At 44.4% G+C, this 15,841-nt stretch overlaps 2 protein-coding genes and 1 long non-coding RNA gene across 6 annotated transcripts in view; 1 reads left to right on the top strand and 2 right to left on the bottom strand.

Annotated features, from left to right (window-relative positions):
• NBEAL1 (neurobeachin like 1) overlaps positions 1 to 12,582 on the top strand; it is a 163,562-nt gene extending 150,980 nt beyond the window's left edge. For 3 of the 4 annotated variants that reach the window (XM_081015097.1, XM_081015096.1, XM_081015098.1), the window contains 5 exons: positions 331 to 447; positions 2,425 to 2,586; positions 4,981 to 5,129; positions 6,029 to 6,164; positions 8,173 to 12,582. In XM_081015097.1, coding sequence (XP_080871223.1) covers positions 331 to 447; positions 2,425 to 2,586; positions 4,981 to 5,129; positions 6,029 to 6,164; positions 8,173 to 8,274 — 666 coding nt within the window. In that variant the 3' untranslated portion in view covers positions 8,275 to 12,582. The remainder of the gene's footprint in view (positions 1 to 330; positions 448 to 2,424; positions 2,587 to 4,980; positions 5,130 to 6,028; positions 6,165 to 8,172) is intronic. The other variant, XR_013989070.1, reaches the window with a different exon arrangement.
• Positions 1 to 15,841, bottom strand: part of LOC308484931 — a 211,789-nt gene that overhangs the window by 192,640 nt on the left and 3,308 nt on the right. The gene's annotated exons all lie outside the window — the stretch shown is intronic.
• LOC308484724 (uncharacterized protein) lies at positions 3,842 to 14,332 on the bottom strand. Its single transcript, XM_081019737.1, has 3 exons — positions 14,036 to 14,332; positions 6,176 to 6,343; positions 3,842 to 4,771 (listed from the first exon to the last, which is right to left on the bottom strand). Exons 1-3 carry the CDS (start codon positions 14,145 to 14,147, stop codon positions 4,740 to 4,742), a joined length of 312 nt encoding a protein of 103 aa, XP_080875863.1. The 5' UTR covers positions 14,148 to 14,332; the 3' UTR covers positions 3,842 to 4,739.

A 15,841-nucleotide genomic window follows, 5' to 3' on the forward strand; every position in this document is an offset into this window, starting at 1 on the left:
GCACCTCTCGCAGCGACCTGTTTCGACCTCCGGACGGACCTCTGGAACGGATTATGGTCGCAAATAGAGGTTCCACTGTATACACCAGCAGTAGTCTGATTCAAAACACGACTCTACCAGGATTGTATGTTGCAGTGATTTTCAGTACATTGACTTTGTGAGAAATTGCTTCGTTATGCCACAAGAAAAGCAAAAGGAACCACTGATTTAGAAATAACTATTTGACTAATAGGTGCATCTAAGCACATTGATGTTTTGAAAGGGCCTTCTGTATGGTTAATATATTATTATTATTATTATTATTATTATTATTATTATTATTTATACCAGGGAGGCGTGCCTGTAGGCCTGGCACCTAAACCTTTGCAGATTCTGTATGGACACACCAATGAAGTTTCTTGTGTTGGCATCAGTACAGAACTGGACATGGCTGTGTCAGGGGGCAGGGTGAGTTTGCTTGCTATTTCCCCAACTACACTGAAAGCAAATAACCGTCCCGTGATTTAATTCTCAAGTCTTGGGCGACCTCGTTCATGTGTTTTGTTGTTACCCCTTCCATTTACGCTCGCGAGTTGTGTTTTTAGGCTGCACTGCTGCTAGGCAGACTTATTCTGGGAATAAGCCCCAATGAACACAGCGAGACTTAATTCTGAGTACATATGTACAGGATGGTACAGTTGCATGTTCAAAATGTGACGTCCTTCTTTAAAGGGAAGGGACGTTTAAAGAAGATTGGGAAATGTTTATTGAATATATGGGGGGAAACTCTGTACGTTTGAAAACGTTGGCAGCATTAAGATAAATTCAAACAGTGTAAATAAGTTTTGATGGATGTAATAATGGAATGCTGAATGGTTTAGTTTATATAAAATATGCAGGGATTTGTGTTATGCAAAATGAACCATGGAAAGAGAAGAAGGGAAGTCATTGATATTTTAAGGTTGTTTAAATGAATTTTTTAAATAGCAGTGTGTGTGTGTGTGTATGTATGTGATGTCCTTGGCATTGGGTCTTAGGATTTTGTTTTTTGCTTTTGCTTCCATATTTATTTCTAAAATCGTTCCTCCTCCTCCTCCTTTCTTTTAAAGTGAAGGGTGGAGAAGGAAACCTGATGCATCTGATGAAATAGAAATATAGAATTAAAACATGCACACACATTGCAGATCAGGGAAAACCCAAAACGGCCCCAAACCTGTCAAATGATAAGCCAAGCAATTAATTGATACTGTATAGGTGGAGCCAGAAGGGACGCGGGTGGCGCTGTAGGTAAAACCTCAGCGCCTAGGAATTGCCGATCGTATGGTCGGCGGTTCGAATCCCCGCGGCGGGGTGAGCTCCCGTCGTTCGGTCCCAGCTCCTGCCCACCTAGCAGTTCGAAAGCACCCTTAAGTGCAAGTAGATAAATAGGTACCGCTTTATAGCAGGAAGGTAAACGGCGTTTCCGTGTGCTGCGCTGGCTCGCCAGAGCAGCTTCGTCACGCTGGTCACATGACCCGGAAGTGTCTTCGCACAGCGCTGGCCCCCGGCCTCTTAAGCGAGATGGGCGCGCAACCCCAGAGTCGGTCACGACTGGCCCGTACGGGCAGGGGTACCTTTACCTTTACCTATACCTTAGGTGGAGCCAGAGCAGAAGATGGGGAAAGGCAACTGATGCTGATTTTGTCCCCATCTTCCACTCTGTTGTGTTCTACAAGGGCTGAGACTGCTGAGAAAGGATGCCGCCCCCTGGACCTGTTATAAGTTAGGCAGGAGGGCAGGCAGGTCCATGGGCAGGGGCACGTTAAGGATGGTGTGGCTGTACCCCATTATTGGACCAGCCTACACTGCCTCCCCTCTGTGTCTTTTGTGTGTGTGTCGCTCTATTTCTAACAGAGCTGCTCTCATCACTGGGATTCTCAGTTCAAAACACCCCTGTTTTAAACCGAGTTTTAAGACACCCCTGCCCGTACTGCTGCCATGCAGAATGCTTCACATGGTTCCACATATGTTAAAAAAAATACATTGAAACCTGAAGGAGCGTCTCCACCTCCATCATTCAGCCCAGACACTGAGGTCCAGCTCTGAGGGCCTTCTGGTGATTCCCTCCCTGCGAGAAGTGAGGTTACAGGGAACCAGGCAGAGGGCCTTCTCGGTAGTGGCGCCCACCCTGTGGAACGCCCTCCCATCCGATGTTAAGGAAATAAACAACTACCTGACATTTAGAAGACATCTGAAGGCAGCCCTGTTTAGGGAAGTTTTTAACGTTAGACGTTTTATTGTGCTTTTAATATTCTGTTGGGAGCCGCTCAGAGTGGTTGGGAAAACCCAGCCAGATGGGCGGGGTATAAATAATAAATTGTTTGTCTGTTTGTTTGTTATTGTTGTTTGTTGTTGTCTTAGAACACATTTTGAATATGTGGCTTTTTCTTTCTCCCTTCTGAACAGGACGGCACTGTGATTGTGCATACGATTCGGAAAGGTCAGTACGTGAAGACTCTGCGGCCGCCCTGCGAGAGAGCTCTCTCTCTCACTGTCCCAAATCTTGCCGTCTCCTGGGAAGGACATATAGTCGTCCACACCAGTGTAGAAGGAAAGACAACTCTCAAGGTATGGGGACAGCCAGACTCACAAAGGCCTAAAAGCATGTGTCTTTGTTTTATTTTGCTTCCAGGGTAGGGGGCGGGGGATTGGAGAGGGAATCAGTGGTGCTTCTTATGTCAACCGGGCACTCTTAGGCCAATTCTTACCTCCCCCCCCCTCCCCAGCTTGCCCCCTCCTAACCTATTTTTATACAGTGGTACCTCTGGATACGAACGGGATCCATTCCAGAGCCCCGTTCGCATCCTGAAGTAAACGTAAGATGTGACTGCGGGTTGTGTTTCGCCGCTTCCTTGCATGTTCGTGACGTCATTTTGAGCGTCAGTGCAAGCGGCGAAACCCGGAAGTAACGCGCTCCATTACTTCCGGGTTGCCGTGGACCGCAACCCAAAAATATTCATCCCGAAGCTACTTCAACCCGAGGTATGACTGTATTGTGAACCATCCTGATACCTTTGGATTAAATAATACAGTCATAATAATAATAATAATAATAATAATAATAATAATAATAATTTATTATTTGTACCCCGCCCATCTGGCTGGGTTTCCCCAGCCACTCTGGGCGGCTTCCATAGAAACAAAAAATACAGTAAAATATCATAGATTAAAAGCTTCCCTGAACAGGGCTGCCTTAAGATGTCTTCTAAATGTCAGGTAGTTATTTATCGCTTTGACATCTGATGGGAGGGCGTTCCACAGGCTGGGCGCCACTACCGAGAAGGCCCTCTGCCTCGTTCCCTGTAGCTTTGCTTCTCGCAATGAGGGAACCACCAGAAGGCCCTCGGCGCTGGACCTCAGCGTCCGGGCAGAACGATGGGGGTGGAGACGCTCCTTCAGGTATACTGGGCCGAGGCCGTTTAGGGCTTTAAAGGTCAACACCAACACTTTGAACTGTGCTCGGAAACGTACTGGGAGCCAATGTAGGTCTTTCAAGACCGGTGTTATGTGGTCCTGGCGGCCACTCCCAGTCACCAGTCTAGCTGCCGCATTCTGGATTAGTTGTAGTTTCTGGGTCACCTTCAAAGGTAGCCCCACGTAGAGCGCATTGCAGTAGTCCAAGCGGGAGATAACTAGAGCATGCACCACTCTGGCGAGACAGTCCGCAGGCAGGTAGGGTCTCAGCCTGCGTACCAGGTGGAGTTGGTAGACAGCTGCCCTGGATACAGAATTGACCTGCGCCTCCATGGACAGCTGTGAGTCCAAAATGACTCCCAGGCTGCGCACCTGGTCCTTCAGGGGCACAGTTACCCTATTCATACCTTGGTTGTCAAATGCCCTGGAACTCGGACGTTTTGGCTCCCAAACACCGCAACCCCGGAAGTGATTGTTCTGGTTTGCGAACGTTCTTTTGGAACCCAAATGTCTGATGGGGCTTCGATGGCTTCTGGTTGGCTGCAGGAGCTTCCTGCAGCCAATCAGAACCTGCGATTTGGTTTCCGAACGTTTTGGAAGAACGGACTTCCAGAACAGATTCCGTTTGACTTCCAAGGTACGACCGTAATAATAATGATGGTGATGATGATGATAATAATAATAATATCCTTCTTTCTTAAGCTCATGGGCTCAGATTCTCCCAACAGTGTATAGTACACCTAGCACAAACTGAAGTTTATTTATGTAAGAACGTAACCTTTAAAACCACCACATCGCTCTTTCATATGTGGTGGATATGTAAAAAGGTAAATGTGTATTGGCAAATGATTTATAATGAATTGGAAAAAAATGTTTAAAATTACTTTCCCAAAAAACAGGGTCCTTTCTGTTGGGGATAACTCAGACTGAAATTCCCAGGTGTCAGAATAGGTGATTTATGTATGCAGCTACTGCAACCCGTGTTTTGTTAACCCCCAAATAGAAAATGAGCAAAGTCCCAACCCAAAAAGATTAACTTAAGTTGACAGAATATGCACAACTTGCAGACTTAACATATAAAATAAGAAAACAAGAAGAACATACGTTTAAAGAAGATGGGGAAATGTTTATTGAATATATGGAAAATAATTGTGTACAGCTGAAAACACCGACAGCATTAAGATAAATTCACCAGTGTAAATAACTTTTGATGGATGTAATAATGGAAAACTGATTGGTACAGTTTTTGTAAAATATGCAGGGATCTAAGATATGCAGAATGAACCATGGAAAGAGAAGGAGGCAAGTCATTGATACCTTAAGGATGCAAAACGTTGATCTGAAATTGTAAAACAGAAAATGAATCAAAATTATGTTTCAAAAAAAGAAGCACAATTTAAAATTGCTGCAAGCTGGTGTGAGCAAAAGGTTCGCTTTTCTCTCTGTCTCTCTGCCTCTTTCTTTCTCACAGTATTTATCTGCCTCTGTTCTGAAGAAATGTCTTCATTATGCAGTCTCCTGCAATCAGTTCTTCTTTGTTTTTCTCAGGATAAAAATGCACTACATCTCTATTCTGTGAATGGAAGGTATTTGGGCTCCGAGAGCCTGAAAGAGGACGTGTCGGATATGTGCCTGGCTGGGGAATATATTGTCATGGGGAGCCTACAGGGATTTCTATCCATACGAGATCTCCACAGGTAACGAGAACGGTTGGGAGGGGCAGGAAGTACCGTATTTTTTGCTCTATAAGACTCACTCCCCCCCCCTAAAAAGTAGGGGGAAATGTGTGTGCATCTTATGGAGCGAATGCAGGCTGCGCAGCTATCCTAGAAGCCAGAACAGCAAGAGGGATCGCTGCTTTCACTGTTCTGGCTTCTGAGATTCAGAATTATTTTTTTTCTTGTTTTCCTCTTCCAAAAACTAGGTGCGTCTTGTGGTCTGGTGCGTCTTATAGAGCGAAAAATACGGAACTTCAACTTACCTATAATTCCCAAAAGGAAAGCTTCTCTTCTTTCCGACTTCAACTTGGTTCCCGACTTAAAAGTTTAACCGTGAACCAACTGTTGACGTTTGCTTAGCCACAATCCCAGCACTCGGGGCCACCGAAATAAATTAAGGGTTTTCTTACTATTTGCTGGCGGGAAGGTAAATGGCATTTCCGTGTGCTGCTCTGGTTCGCCAGAAGTGGCTTAGTCATGCTGGCCACATGACCCGGAAGCTGTACGCCGGCTCCCTCGGCCAATAAAGCGAGATGAGCGCCGCAACCCCAGAGTCGGTCACAACTGGACCTAATGGTCAGGGGTCCCTTTACCTTTATCCCTATAATTCCAAAAAGGAAAGCTTCTCTTCTTTTCGTTTCAGTGAATATAGAGTTCTAGTTGCTGTTGTCACATATGCAAATATGTGACAGATATGCAAATATATGTCAAAAAGTTCCCCACTCCTGCTTTGAAACCATTTTCGTCCTTTCTGACGTTGGACCTCCCACAACCATAAGGCCTACCAGCCACTGTCAATATTCTCCCTGTATCCAGACATCCTATATACCTTTGGCACATTTCTGCTAACCAGGCTGTTCTGTTCCCATTTATTTCAGCCTCAGCCCCAGCACCTCCCCGTTGGCCATGCGGCTGCCGATCCACTGTGTGTCTGTGACCAAAGAGTCCAGCCATATTCTGGTGGGCCTCGAAGACGGCAAGTTGATCATCATCGGCGTTGGGAAACCGGCAGAGGTAAAACCTACCCTCAGGAACTTTATCTACCGAACGGTGGGCAGTTCGCTTATTTCTGCTTTCCAGCTGGGCAAGAGATCGCCTCTCTGGCAGGGCAAACGTCCGAGCAAGCTTGAGCTTTCCGAGGGGAAGAAATAGTTTTCGAGATGTTCTTGCGGTTCTTTCCAAAAGCTCTTCTGCTGGAAACGAGAGCATAGAAGGGAACTACACATTGGGGAGCTGGGGCGGAATCAGGTGGACTAATATAGAGGTTTTACCATAGCTGAGATTACAACTTTCTGCTGCTTGCTAGATCGGGAAACCAGCTGAACTGAACTTGCCTGCTGCATAACATTTCATTCTAAACACTAATGCACCACTTCTGTTTGCAAGTTACGAAAATTGATTTCGGAAGAACGCTGAACAGACAAGGATGAACTCCTGTGGATTTTTCTTTGTTTTGGCTTTACTGCATTTGGGTTTGACCTTGAAAGCTATAGTTAAGCACCACCTTATCCTTGCCCGTTAGAGTTAAGGGCAAATGCTGCTATTTTGTTCTGTGATGGTTCTTAAGCTGCTGTACGCAAGTATCACTTGTATAGTGTTCATCAGGCACTGCACAAAAACAGGGTCTTACCAAAAAAATTTTTTTAAACACAACCCATTGAGGAAAGATGCTGACATAAGTTTTGTGGACCAGTGGAGAATGCCACATTGCATCAAGTTTGAGAGAATTCCTTCTAATTTCACAGTGATGCCTAATAGGGCATTCCTAAGTCAAGCAAACCTCTGGACTAACATCTCCAGAAGATGCTAGGAAGTAACGGATAACTATCTCCGATTGATTCCTGAAGATCATGTGAAAAAAGCTCTGCAGTTTTTTTTCCTATCTCAAGCGTCACACGGTTTGAGCACTCCACAGATTTCTGAAATGTTTTGCACCACTTGCCTCTGGTCCAAACTTAAACCTGCGCCTGAGCCATTGGTTTGCTGAAGTCAAAGGCAACCAAACATTGCACTAGCAGTATTCCTTTCTCGTATGTTATATTGTATTGATCAGGTAATCGCTGGGCCCCACGAAAAGCTGCTCTGGAAGGCAGAACACTGGAGAGGGCTGGGAGGGATTAGCAAAAGTTGCTTCCATGACTGGAAATCTCTGCAGGATCTTAGCCTGTTCTGCAAACGGTGAAGGGATAAATCTGTTTGCAGAAGGGCATATCTGATTCCAGTCTAGTGTGTGCTGTTGAGACCACAGATATTGATCTGCCTTTAACCGCACCAGCATAATTGGGCCATACATATGTCCGTATAGGCTTTAACTCTTATGTATTTATGTCAATATACCTTACATGTTTTTTAATAGTGATTCTTGCACTAATTATTTCACCTGAGCAATTTAAACGTGTACAGATTTGGTGCAATGAATGATCTTCTTTTTGCTGCTGCTGCTGTGCAGAATCGCCTTCCTTCTGATTCATTGGCAAGCGTTTTAGTTTTCCTGCTAAAGCGTAGCATTTTGCTAGCTGCGTTTCTGTCCTCTGCTTGTCTGGAATGAAAGTGAGTCCCATTGTGTTCCATGAGACTTACTCCCTGGCAAAAACTTAAAACTGATTTTGTTCTCTTACACTGGACTTTTAAAAACGGTGTTTATTAAAAACACCAAACCAACAACCAACACCACAAAGCCAGAGATTTAAATTCCATTTTTTCTCTGATTTTAAAGGAAGGCCAGACAGAGTTCTTATAAAACCACTTGACATTAAGGCCCCATAACAGTCAGAAAGCACAAGACAGACATCCATGTTGCTTTGCTTATTTGTGTGCCCTAAAATTGTCCAAGCGCTGAATTATTTTAGGAATAAATTGCCCATTATGTTTTGTTTTGTGTGTGTGTGTGTGTGTGTGTGTGCGCGCGCGCTATATCTTGTGCTGTCTGTGCTTTTCCAGAATCTCCTGAAGTTTTTATTTAATTTATTCCCCTTATCCGCTCCCTCCCCTTCTTTTTGTTTCTCTCAATTACCCGAAACAGATGCGTGTGGGACAGCTCTCTCGAAAGTTGTGGGGTTCAAGCAAACGCATCAGCCAGATTTCATCAGGAGAGACTGAATATAACACGCAAGATTCCATGTGATTTCTGCTCCTGCCTCCTCTTGGGGAATTCCACACATTTATTTAATCTTCTGATTATTTTCCAATCGTATCTTTCAACTTGCTCAGTTACGTTTGAAGCGACAGCACAGTTTCCACAGGCAGATATGGGGAATAAGCCTATAGCACCTGCCATTTGTGTAATTGTGTTAATATGTTAGAATTGGGCGAGATAAGCTGATTCGATATTATTTAAGCAAATGAATTGTTTGTGAGAGATATGTATGCATTCGTATGTTTATATGTGTATATTTGTGTGTAACATGTTTGTTTGTACATATATGTGTGTGTTTGATACTTAACTGACATTCGCAGGTTAATGATGGCAATCATGGGTAAGTTCGCTGAATATCTGAAAAATTGATTTCTGTAAGCCTTTTGCATACATGCCAGTGAATGCGGACAAATATTCTGAGGTCAGCATTCACTGGTATAAAAGCTTTTGAACACTTGCCAAATTTGTCTGGGTTATGTGATTGTCCACATCACCAAACCGTTGACATTGACTGTAACATAATATATATTTATATAGGTTGTGATCCAGTAAATTCATTTACTTGTGCACAAGCAAATGGGTATGTGCATAGCTAGTTTGTCGCTGCCCCACCCCAGCATTCTGTGAACTAGCTGGTTGTTTAAAAATTGGCCTTGGGAGAGCAGGGAATGTTGCCCAAAAAGGAAAAAGAAGATCCAATTTAATACCTTAAATTTAATTTAATTTAATTTAATTTAATTTAATTTAATATGGGCAGTCTTTTGGATCTTAACCAATGCCTCTAAATTTCCAGTCCGTTATAGACAAACACACTTTCTTCTCTTACCTCCAAAGCTTCCATAGTTCCAGAAATCTAAAAATGAAAATTATTCCGACTCAGCTTGTGGGGTGGGGAGAGTTTTCCTTGTGCCCTTCAGTTGAATTCTGCAATTGACGTCAGAATTGTATCGAGCAACTGGGAACTGTTCTTCAGTTCGTCCAGTTTGGATGTCGTGCGTTGGATTGTCAGTACGTTAAAAATGAATGTGGACCTGGGAGACGCGGGGAGCAGGCCTGCTACTCTGAACCGTTACATGCCGCTGCAAATTAAACTTGAGAGGTAGGGTCATTCTGAAAAGAAAACATGCAATATCTAGGCACCTGATCCAGCAATTGCAGTCCTTTTTGCACGGTAGCATATTTTTACACAAAGGGATGGCGATTCCGGGTCCAGCGCATGCAAACAGTGCTTAGTGTGGTGTGCGGAGATGCTGTCTCCAGCAGCGGGGAGTTGTGCAAGGCTGAAACCTACCTGCACACTCCCAAAAGTGATCAGCGCTGTGCTAATGTTGCGGATCCTTTGGTAATGGGGAAGAGATGGTTGTGCACAGGGCTGTGTCTTTTTCGAAGGACATTTCAGATACAGCAGAAGTAAATGGGAGAATCTAAGCACTACCTGCATTTTCGTTATTTCTTTGGACCAAGTGGGAGCCACAGTTTCCTACACATGGAGCGCCATAGTTTTGGGTGAGAGCTGAAGGATCTGTTTGCTTGGGATTCCAGAGCGTTCTTTGATGGTTAAAGCCAGAGGCCTTGGTTTTAGATCTGAATTTGCATGGGGAAATCTTGACCTCCAGGGCAAAGTCTTCCGTTGTTGTTGATGGTGATGTTGTTGTTGTTGTAGGGCTTTGCTCACTTGCTTGTTGGAAGAGCATCGTTTAAAACGCGGTCTTTTATGGAACTGGTCAATAAGTTGTTATTTTATTATCACGCTCCAACGGACTGTGCAAAACTGGTTGAAGTGAGTGGATCACTTTGCTCAGATTTCTTTCCAGGTTGGAAAGATGTTGAACTACATGCGAAATATAAGCAATTTTCAGTTTATTCCTTGACTTTTGTGCAGATGTCTTTGGAAATTGGGTAATTTATTTCAGGGATGAAGAGCCTTTGGCCTGCCAGATTTTGTTCAACTCCCAACCCCAGTCAGCACGGCCAAAGATCCAGGATGATCTAGGAGTTTTTAGTCCAGCAACATCTCTGCAGGCCACTGGTTTCCCCATGTCTTCTGATTTATTTATTTAAAGGTTCAATGCTCTTGTCTTGTGCTCTTTAACAAAGGTTATTAAAAAAAAAGTATTTAGTGGGTTTGTTTTAATAAATCTGGCTCGGGTGTGTAGAAATTCTGATTGGAAATAGCTTTGCTGCTTATTATAGGGATCAACTGGGATTTCAGGGATTAAAGCAATTTTCACACAGGGCTGAAATTGAGAATGTGCTTATACATGTGGGAGCAAGTTAAAATGAAAGCAGTCGTTATTGTAGCAATACCAAAGATAATCTGGAAGCGTTGAAACATTTATGAATGTGAAACTGGTTCATTAAGATTTAAAAGTGAAGGAGTATTGATGAATATTCTGGAATGAGTCACCTTTTCTTTTTTTAATTCAAAAAACTAGGTGATGTAATTATGTGTGGTTACGGGTGGGTTTCTATAGTGTATTGTTTGGGGGCATTATGTTGATGGCTATTTTGGATTTTTTAAAAAAAATAACGGTAAAGAAATGTCAGGCTGGTAAACAAAGACTAATTCAGGGGAGCAAACTAGAGAAATTGTGGGAACTGTTCACATGCTTGTTCTTTTGGAAGGCCTCCCAGGCCTCCCAGCAAAACTCTGAGTAACTTATGAGTCTTCTGACTTTTGAAGAAAATAATCAAGGAAAGCCAACATGGTGGCCTCATAATGTCGTTGGATGCACTGCCATCAGACCCGGTCACTGTTGCCAATGGCTGGGGAATGTTGGGAGTTGCAGTCCGACAACGCCTTGAAGGCATCATGTTGGCTGTGGGTCAATGGAAATATTGGGCACATGGAAATTTATCCGTCTTCGATCTGTGTAGAACTTCCCTCCACTGCCGAGTTGGGCTTGTGGACTGAGTCCTTTCACGGCTGCAACTACTCCATTCAGAGAATGGAAGCCTGTCTTCAGAAGTGATGCTAAGCCAAACCATGGCTTAGCTCAGGCATAGGCAGACTCGGCCCTCCAGCTGTTTTAGGACTACAACTCCCATGATCCCTAGCTAACAGGACCAGTGGTCAGGGATGATGGGAGTTGTAGTCCCAAAACATCTGGAGGGCCGAGTTTGTGTATGTCTGGCTTAGCTGAAGGGTAGGGCAGTACTACCCTTAGGAGAAGAAGCAGCTGCTCTTCTTACGGAGAATACTGCCATTTCATCATCTTCTCTTGCAGTCGTGGTTTGGCTTAGGGTTACATGACGGGTGTGCGATTTCGGGTTCCCCACCTGCGCTGTAACTGCTAGGTCTGTGTCCTGTGCTACCCCAATGGCATGGGTCATACCAGGAAACCAAAGGCTTCGCTGGCCTCTCTGTGAACTCCTGTACAGAAGCATTCAGGTTCCTCGTGCCACTTTCTAGCATGTCAACGAAAAGTCTTCACTTTGAGAACACTAAACAGAGCTTTGAAAGGAGCAAAAATGGCATTTTCCCGAAATCTGGCAGCACCGTGCAAGAGCATGTAGGGAAAGTAATGATCATTGTTGACATGAGAGGAGCAGGGTCCTTTTGTTGTTGACTTTCCCCAATCCCCTCTTGCTTGCATGCATGTTCTTCCCCACCGCAATGCTACAAGGAAAAAGAATATGGAGGATGTTTTTGTACTGCTCAACGGCAGTTTTGAATAGCCCAGCTTTGTTAATTAGCAGCCTGCCCTGGAAATTGTGCTGCTATTTAAAACCGATTTTTCTAAGTAGAAAACAAAAATTCATTTACCACGTGCCTCTGCATTTGCTTAAAACACACCACAATTTAAATAGAAACAGGACACTAAGCCTTATGTATATATACAGGCAAATGATAATCGCATACTGATGATTCTGATAGTGCAATTGTGATTACAAATGGGTTTTAAATGCCAAAAATGCCTTCGGATTTTGGGTGGAAGTGTTTTTGATATATTTAGGTTCAACTAGTCCTTGTGTAACAACAGCAAATATTTCTGTTAGTCTGTGCAATACCTTTCCTCTTTTTTGGGGGGGGGTGCTTCTAAGGTTAAATAATACACTGTGTTTTTGATGGTAAGGTTTAATAATTTTAAGTCTGTATGTATGTATATTGGCTAACACGGAACTGATGTACAGCATGGTGGGAAATGTTCTAAAATTTGCACTTTGTAAGATTTACAGATTTGTAATTTAACCCTTTTTAAAAGGCTTGCTCAACTTGTACATAAAATTGATTGTCAAATTAGGTTTGTATATAATGGGTCTGAAGCCAATTAAATAAAATTGGACGTGTGTTTAGCCTCTCTCCATTTCATTGCCCCAAAGCACTGTGCCAGCATTCAAACATCTGGATTGCAAGATGGGAAGCTCCACATGCAAACAGGGGCTGTGCAAACAATTCTCTTTAGCCAATCTGTTGTTCAGCAGGGATGGCAGACGACAACTCGCAAACACGGCTGGAAGCGTCCTGCCCGAGCCCAGGAATACCGTCACATCTGATACGAATCTATGCATGGCTTGCACACACCCACACTTTTAGCCCTTGTGTGTTCCAATACATGCCTGGGGGGGAAAAGATATTTGGCCCTGTCTGAGCTGTAGCCTATGCAGAAACTATAACTTCTGGTATGGGAACATTTCCTTCAGCCAAAATAGCTGCTGGTGGGTGAGGGGGAAGCATGTGAGAATAAGAGAGTTGCTGTGAAACAATGCACAACTATATTTAATAATAATAATACAGTGGTGCCTCACAAGACGAAATTAATTCGTTCCGCGAGTTTTGTCATCTTGCGATTTTTTTCGTCTTGCGAAGCACGGTGTCGGGAAAGTTTTGGAAAAGCTTCAAAAATCACCAAAGTCTTTAAAAACCTCAAAAAAGGCTACTACACCGCGTTCTATGAGTTGCTCCTCGAAGTCAGGTCGCAACTGTATTAACGGTGTTAAGAAAAAGGAAACAAACTTGCAAGATGTTTCCGTCTTGCGAAGCAAGCCCATAGGGAAAATCGTCTTGCGAAGCAGCTCAAAAAACAAAAAACCCTTTCGTCTAGTGAGTTTTTTGTCTTGCGAGGCATTCGTCTTGCGAGGTACCACTGTAATAATAATAATAATAATAATTTTAAAAACCAGGCTCAGGGCGGCTAGCAGCAAATGTAAAACACTGATTAAAAAGCAACTTAAAAACAGCATAAAATACAATATAAATGTACCATCAATTTCAATAAAATTCAAAAATTCAGGGGTCATGGGGGGGGCGGGAACCCCAGTCAGTAAACATCAAATGATCACCAGGGCTAACTGGCCAAGTTGGTCCTACTAGGGCCAGCAAGGAGACCAGGGAAGAATTTAAATGTGGTGTCCCAGAAAGGGTTTCTTCATAGAAGAGGAACGGGAAAAGGGAAGAGAGGATCAGGCTAATTCAAACTGAAGGCCAGGCGGAATAGCTCTGTCTTACAGGCCCTGCGGAAGGAGATCAAGTCCTGCAGGGTCCTAGTCTCGTGGGACAGAGCATTCCACTAGGTCGGAGCCATCACTGAAAAAGCCCTGGCCCTGGTGGAGGATAGTACAGGCTAAAGAAGCCAGACTATCTAAGATAGTATAGAGTTGCACTGTGGGAAGCAGTAACTTGCCAGCATGCACCAGTGGCTTCTGGGCATCTGGGTTTTTCCCCCGTTCCCAGATAAGGCCATTCTTTTTCTGCTAATCAAGAGTCTGCTTGGAAGTTGACTTCTCTTCAATTGACGTTATAGCTTACCTGGGTTCTCTGTCGCCAGGAAACTGAAGCCTGCTCCAGGGTCATAGTCCTTGGGGGTGTTCCCTATGTACCAAAGGAAGAACGAGGCAAACTTGAAGTTACTAATGTACATAACTGTTAAGACTGAGCGTGTTTCTTGGAGGACACTACTGGTTCCCTATCCAGTTCTAGCTTTAACCCCTCAAATGTGAATTCGCTGGTTACATGCTGGTGGAGAATGATTTGAGGCTCAGCTCCAAAGAACACAAAACACCCAATGTGAGCTGTAGTCATATGGGTGGCGCTGTGGTCTAAACTGCTGAGCCTCTTGGGCTTGGCGATCAGAAGGCTGGCAGTTCAAATCCCCGCGACGGAGTGAGCTCCCTTTACTCTGTCCCAGCTCCTGCTAACCTAGCAGTTCGAAAGCACGCCAGCGCAAGTAGATAAATAGGTACCACTGTGGCAGGAAGGTAAACAGTGTTTCTGTGTGCAATGGCACAGTGTGCCATTGCGCCTGAAGCAGTTTAGTCATGCTTCTCCACATGACCCAGAAAGCTGTCTGGACATACACCGGCTCCCTCGGCCTGAAAGTCCATAGTCGCCTTTGATTGGACTTTACCGTCCAAACAACCAGGGGTCGTTTACCTTTATATCCACGGCTGCTATGCCCATCATGCAAAGTCTCATGATACAATGAAAGATGGCAACAGCAAGCTTTTATTTACATCAGGGGTCGGCAAAGTTTTTGTGGCTTGGGCCGGTTCATGGTCCCGCAGATGCTGCGGTGCGCCGGAGCAAGAGCTTCCTGCAGCCAATGGGAAGCTGGCCAGCGTCACAGAAGGCGGTCCCCGCTCTGCTTTGCGCCGGTTTTGCGCGGTGCATGGGAGCCAACTGAGTGGGCAGTGGGGGTGCATGGGCCGGTTAAACGACCCCCATGGGCTGCCTGTGGCCTATGAGCCTTAGGTTGTCGACCCCTGATTTACATGATGCATTCATACCTATCGTATAAAAGAGGATTGTGCTGCAGGTAGAGATTTTTGTCCGATCCTTTTTATTAAAAAATCCCCAGGGTTAAAGATCGTCGATGAGATTATCTCACAGTGCGAGTGCTTGCCTCCCAACTATTAGGACAACTAAGTCTTCCTTAAGTACCACACTTCTATGGATGCGAAGGCAATAAGAGCAAAGGAGGAGAAAACAGGTTTAAGATCTAAGATGCAACCACGGAATGGGTGGAAGCATCATCCCCCAATTATTGGATGCGTGGGGGGCAGGGAAGGCAAGTTTGAGAAACGCTTGCACTGAGAGATCAGGAACTTAGACCCTCAGGACAGTCACAATGGCATCGTCCCAACATGGTGTGTCTGAGAAGACGCCAAGGCAGACTACAAGGAGGAAGGGTTGCAAAACGGTAGCTGCTCCCGGAAAAAACAAGACCGGAACTGATCTATGTAAGAATTTGATGGCCAGCGGCCTTGGCTATAGGACTACAAACACCATTTTCATGGAAGTTGCAAAAAGGTGAGATTTTTGCCTCCCCAGTAGTCAAGACCCAGCTTTCCCTCGCAAAGTAGCTTTTGTCTCCTCCTACAAGCAGCAGTGATCCTTCACGTAAACCCTTTAGAGGCAACGAACGAAGTGAATGGTTAAAGTGCCACACACATTAACTCTCTCCACACACACACACACACACACCCCGTCATCAAAGCACAGGACAGCATCTTTCGCCCAGGTCTGAGCTCAGCAGGTGACTGCTATCCCCTGTTCATTCAACATTTTATATTTTCTCCAGCTCTATCTATGGGTACAAAGGGCGATTTTACCATA

The sequence above is a fragment of the Podarcis pityusensis genome, assembly GCF_964106645.2.
Source record: "Podarcis pityusensis genome assembly, chromosome: 1".
NCBI classification, from domain to species: Eukaryota; Metazoa; Chordata; class Lepidosauria; order Squamata; family Lacertidae; genus Podarcis; species Podarcis pityusensis.

What these genes read in the sequence shown, in the direction of transcription:
- LOC308484724 (XM_081019737.1), bottom strand. Translation starts at nt 14,147, where the DNA reads ATGTACATTAGTAACTTCAAGTTTGCCTCGTTCTTCCTTTGGTACATA. An exon ending in CCTGGCGACAGAGAACCCAG is followed by an intron (nt 6,344 to 14,035) that starts GTAAGCTATAAC and finishes TCTCGTTTCCAG; the next exon opens with CAGAAGAGCTTTTGGAAAGA. An exon ending in GGTAGATAAAGTTCCTGAGG is followed by an intron (nt 4,772 to 6,175) that starts GTAGGTTTTACC and finishes TTACAATTTCAG; the next exon opens with ATCAACGTTTTGCATCCTTA.